The sequence below is a fragment of the Montipora foliosa genome, chromosome 14 (assembly GCF_036669935.1).
Source record: "Montipora foliosa isolate CH-2021 chromosome 14, ASM3666993v2, whole genome shotgun sequence".
NCBI lineage: Eukaryota > Metazoa > Cnidaria > Anthozoa > Scleractinia > Acroporidae > Montipora > Montipora foliosa.
Genome location: NC_090882.1, coordinates 21,447,318 through 21,449,817, shown reverse-complemented (window position 1 = coordinate 21,449,817; position 2,500 = coordinate 21,447,318). Strand labels below are relative to the sequence as shown.

Here is a 2,500-nt window from a genome sequence, read left to right as displayed (position 1 = left end):
ATAATTATTTATTTATGTATTTTGTTTTTTAAAGTTTGCGTGATTTACTACATATAGTTCCTGCTAACGTATAAATGTAGATGCAGGTGTAGATTTCCACAATGAAACTCGACTATTATTTATTTTGAAACTTAGCACGTAGAATATACGAATACATTTCCACAACAAGTACATGCTGTATGATAACCTAATAGCTCAGCAACAGGCGAAATGGTAACTAAAAGATCGGAGTTCCAGGCAAGATTCTAACCTTAGTGACAACCTACGTAACACCAATCGGATGCTTTATAGCCATTGAGTAGAAGAACTCGAATCATGTCTACTACTCCGATTTCTCAGTAGTCCTTTGGCCCGTTCATTGCCAAGAAAGTGCATTAACCTCTTTCTTGCGAGCACCTTACACCGTTCTTTGATTACACCCGTCATCACTGTGGCCATGTCGGTGGAAAGAACAATAGTGAAAAAGTCTTTTGGAAATTTGACTCTATTATTATACAACACTTGACCTTAATTTTTCTATTATTTTGGCATGACGTGGCTGTCTTATCACGTGATCCTGTAATCAAAGAATTCGCAATCAGTTTCTGATCTATGTAAGGAAATGCCCAGCGGTTGGATAAGCTTCTTTGTGTTCAAATTGTTAAAGACTTAATTTTCATTTCATACCTTTCTTTTTCTGTTTTTTTGTTTTTTTTGTTTTGTTTTGTTACAGAGCTTTAAGGACTGACTTGACGCTGTCTTCAGGCACTGTTGCTATACAGATAGAAAAGTCCGGATCTCAACATATTCGCGTCGCAGATTCTTATAAGAACTTGGCTGTTGTACTCTGTGGCCATGGTGAGCTTGAGCAGGCAAAGGAGTATCTTGAGCGCACTGAATACACTGACGAGCAACTGAATTACTTCAAGATCTGCTTTATCGCTACTGATGTGATAACTGAGGGCCTGCGAACAATCTTCAAACAAGAATGGGACAACCGCTACAAGGCAACTTTGGGAGAATGGAAAGACGAACCCCGAAATGGACTGGACTTCAAAAAGCAAGAGTCGCCGAGAAACCAAAGAAGACACGCGTGTCTTTTGGCAACCATGGTTAACGGAAATAGAGCAGAATGGGATTGCACCATGCTCTTTTACGCTATACTATACTCCGACTGTATTGGAAGAGGCCTAAACGCAGTAGTCCGATCAAATGTGGATGATTTGAGAAATTTTCGTAATCAAGACTTAGCTCATTTGCCACAAGGCCGTGTCAAGGAGTCAGAGTTTCAAACTGCTGCAGGTAAAGTTGTAGTTGCCTTTCAAGCACTTGGCCTCTCCGATCTGAAGATTCAAGAAACCAGAAATCAGAAGAGTTTTCCAACGGGCGAGTTACGAAAGGTCTACAAAGAAGTCAACCACCTAAAAGACGAACTGAAAGAAAATGAACAGGAACTTAAAGAAAAAGGTGCCACCCTTAAGGAAACAGAAAAGCATCGAAAGGCCCTTGAGGAGCAGTTACAAACTGAAGCTCCTGCGGCATTTTGCATTCTCCCACCCAAGCCATCGCACAACGTTGCCGAACGAAATCATGAGTTCGCTAAAATACCTCAACAACTAAAGCAGAAGAAAGAAACCAACGAGAGCCGATTACCTTTCCTTTGCATCTCAGGAAAGTCTGTCAGCGGCAAATTAGGCAATGTACTCCATGCCCAGGGTGACCTGGAACTAGCAAAGGCGTATCTTGACCGTGCTGTTGAGCTGGAGCAGGCAAAGGAGTATCTTGATCGCGCTGAATACACTGAAGAGCAACTGAATTACTTCAAGATCTGCTTTATCGCTACTGATGTGATAACTGAGGGCCTGCGAACAATCTTCAAACAAGAATGGGACAACCGCTACAAGGCAACTTTGGGAGAATGGAAAGACGAACCCCGAAATGGACTGGACTTCAAAAAGCAAGAGTCGCCGAGAAACCAAAGAAAAAACGCGTGTCTTTTGGCAACCATGGTTAACGGAAATAGAGCAGAATGGGATTGCACCATGCTCTTTTACGCTATACTATACTCCGACTGTATTGGAAGAGGCCTAAACGCAGTAGTCCGATCAAATGTGGATGATTTGAGATATTTTCGTAATCAATACATTGCTCATTTGCCACAAGGCCATGTCAAGGAGTCAGAGTTTCAAACTGCTGTAGGTAAAGTTGTAGTTGCCTTTCAAGCACTTGGCCTCTCTGATCTGAAGATTCAAGAAACCAGAAATCAGAAGAGTTTTCCGACGGACGAGTTACGAAAGGTCTTGCAAGTAGTCGACCACCTAAAAGACGAACTGAAAGAAAAAGAACGGGAACTTAAAGAAAAGGGTGAAACCCTTAAGGAAATAGAAAAGCATCGAAAGGTCCTTGAAGAGCAGTTACAAACTGAAGCTCCTTCGGCATTTTGCATTCTCCCACCCAAGCCATCGCACGACGTTGCCCAACGAGATCATGAGTTGGCTGAAATAGTGCAAAAGCTAAAGCA

At 42.0% G+C, this 2,500-nt stretch overlaps 2 protein-coding genes across 2 annotated transcripts in view; both read left to right on the top strand.

Annotated features, from left to right (window-relative positions):
* The first annotated feature begins 529 nt into the window (after positions 1-529).
* Positions 530-2,500, top strand: part of LOC137984506 (uncharacterized) — a 4,147-nt gene continuing 2,176 nt past the window's right edge. The window contains exons 1-2 of the mRNA XM_068831671.1: positions 530-558; positions 713-1,446. Coding sequence (XP_068687772.1) covers positions 530-558; positions 713-1,446 — 763 coding nt within the window. The remainder of the gene's footprint in view (positions 559-712; positions 1,447-2,500) is intronic.
* Positions 1,570-2,500, top strand: part of LOC137985454 (uncharacterized) — a 1,008-nt gene continuing 77 nt past the window's right edge. The window contains exons 1-2 of the mRNA XM_068833078.1: positions 1,570-1,573; positions 1,651-2,483. Of these exons, the coding sequence (XP_068689179.1) occupies positions 1,570-1,573; positions 1,651-2,483 (837 nt within the window). The remainder of the gene's footprint in view (positions 1,574-1,650; positions 2,484-2,500) is intronic.